The sequence below is a fragment of the Puntigrus tetrazona genome, unplaced genomic scaffold (genome assembly GCF_018831695.1).
Source record: "Puntigrus tetrazona isolate hp1 unplaced genomic scaffold, ASM1883169v1 S000000100, whole genome shotgun sequence".
NCBI classification, from domain to species: Eukaryota; Metazoa; Chordata; class Actinopteri; order Cypriniformes; family Cyprinidae; genus Puntigrus; species Puntigrus tetrazona.
In genome coordinates, this window is record NW_025047777.1 from 1 (window position 1) to 2,451 (window position 2,451).

Consider the following 2,451-nt stretch of genomic DNA (forward strand, 5'->3'; position numbering starts at 1 on the left):
TTTTTTTTTTTTTCTTTTTTTGATTAGTGAAAAAAGTTTAAAGAACAACATTTTTTTTTTCTGTATCAGATCTTTTAAAATAATAATGATGCAGAACTACATGTTACACACACTTTCAATCTGTATCTAGATTTATTTTTATCCATGATTATCCCCCCCTGACAACACCCCTGCCAGAAAATGCACTTAGATTATGATGATTCTCATGAGAGATCGAGATGGAGAAGGAATGTTTTTGGTCGTCCCTCTCCTTACAAAAAAGCCTACTTCCTGATTTGTCAGGTGGTGTGAGAGCCCAAAGCGGAAGTACTGTTAAAAAACCTTGCAACAGAAGTTGTGTTCCCTTGTGTTCAGACCATGTCCATCTTACGTCATTCAAAGAGGCAGGTGTATTCGTGTATATCATAGATGTAGTAATAACTGGAAATCTGTCTAAATCTGAATATCAAAAATTAAATGCATCAAAAATGTCAGTAAAGCCTTTTTAATGTTACAAAAAAATTCTATAATTTCTGTTATTTTGAACTGTCTATTCATTGACGAATTCTGGGTAAAAAGTATAATGTTTCTGACAAATGTATTAAACAGCACAACTGTTTTTAACATTGATTATTTTAAGAAATCTTTAAGCAGCATGCCACGCTGCCATTTATTGATGTTTCGGTCTCCGGGAAATTGTTGCATTTGAATAGCCCTGCCCTAAACTTTTGATTGGTAGAGTATATCATTCCCAATGTCCTCTACTGTGTAACTAATTAATTCATATTTAATGAAGCTTGTAATCCAGTATTAATGGAAACTAACAACCTTGCTATCCATTTCACCTACCAGCCTCTATTTGTTTGCTAGATTCAGAAATACTAGTATTCACTGTATAGCTCCAACCATGACTCTTTGTGCTGTATTTTGAATGCAGGCTGAGTCAGGTTATGGGTCAGAGAGCAGTTTACGTCGCCATGGCTCCCTGCTGTCCCTCACCTCTGCTGCCAGCGGCCTATCCACCGCCTCCGCGTCTTCCTTCAAGGTGAGTCTCAGCCTCTGCCTTCAGATCCAGAGCTTAAAAGATTGTATGTAGCCAAATGTCATGTCATGGGAGATTTCTTATAACAATTGTTCATTTACAAACTGTTGAACAGAAGGGATACAGCCTGCGGGAAAAGCTAGCAGAGATGGAGACCTTCCGGGATATTCTCTGCAGACAGGTGGACACACTGCAGAAGTATTTTGACAACTGCGCAGATATCGACAGTAAAGATGAACTCCACAGAGACAAAGGTGAGTAAATTTATTACATGGCAATTTTATTTGACGGAGGGCCCAATTTTTTAAAAGCCTTAGACTTTCATTCATCAATTATGATAATAATTTCAGCTGAAACAGGAAGACAGTGTGAGACATATTGAGCACCCCCTTTTTAAATAGTCAATAGCATTTTATTTATTTATTACATCTTGGGCCAGGGCTGTTGAGCTCAGCTCTGCATTTGTCAGCTTTATGACAGCCACGGTATAATAGATTATACCTTTTAGATTCTTTAGATGGACACACACATACAGGGGTTGGACAATGAAACTCAAACACTGGCCAATTTAATTTTCTAAATTTGACCAGCCAGGCGGCCAATCTTCTGATTACACATTCCACCAGTAAGAGTGAGTGTGAAGGTTTAGTTAGCAGAGTAAGCATAGTTTTGCTTAAAATATTGCAATGTACACAACATTATTGGTGACATATCAGAGTTCAAAAGAAGTCTTGCTGGCACATCTGTGACCCAGACAGCAAGTCTTTGTGATGTATCAAGAGCCACGGTATCCAGGGTAATGTCAGCATACCACCAAGAAGAACGAACCACATCCAACAGGAGTAACTGTGGACGCGAGAGGAAGCTGTCTGAAAGAGATGCCCGGGTGCTAACCTGGATCAAAAAACAGAAAACCACAGCTGCCCATCTCACTGCAGAATTAGATGTGCACCTCACCTCTTCTGCTTCCACCAAAAACTTTGGTCTTTTGGAAGCTCCACAGGGTCGATATACATGGCCGGTGCTGCTAAAGCCAAACCTTTGGTCAATCATGCCAATGCCAAACATTAGTTTCAATGGTGTCAGCAGCGAAAATCTTAGGCTGTGGACAATGTGAAATATGCATTGGTCTCTGAGTTCACCTTTCTCTTTCTTTCCCCACATTTGGGAGAGTTACAGTGTGGAGAAGCCCCAAAACAAGTGTACCACCCAGACTGTTGCATGCCCAGAGTGAAGGTTTAGGCTGCAATCTCGTGGCATTCCCTAAGCCCAATACTTGTGTTAGATGGGCATGTCCCTGCCAAGGACTATGTGCATCCAATGGTTGAAACATAGTATCCTGAAGGGGGTGCCGTGTATCAGGATGATAATGCACCAATACACACAGCAAGACTGGTGACAGACCGGTTTGATGAACTTGAAAGTGAAGT

The 2,451-nt window shown here is 40.4% G+C and overlaps 1 protein-coding gene across 1 annotated transcript; it reads left to right on the forward strand.

The window, feature by feature from the left end:
- Positions 1-910: 910 nt before the first annotated feature.
- Positions 911-2,441, forward strand: LOC122332503 (ceramide transfer protein-like). Its single transcript, XM_043229822.1, has 2 exons — positions 911-1,024; positions 1,137-2,441. Exons 1-2 carry the CDS (start codon positions 911-913, stop codon positions 1,281-1,283), a joined length of 261 nt encoding a protein of 86 aa, XP_043085757.1. The 3' UTR covers positions 1,284-2,441.
- Positions 2,442-2,451: the final 10 nt, after the last annotated feature.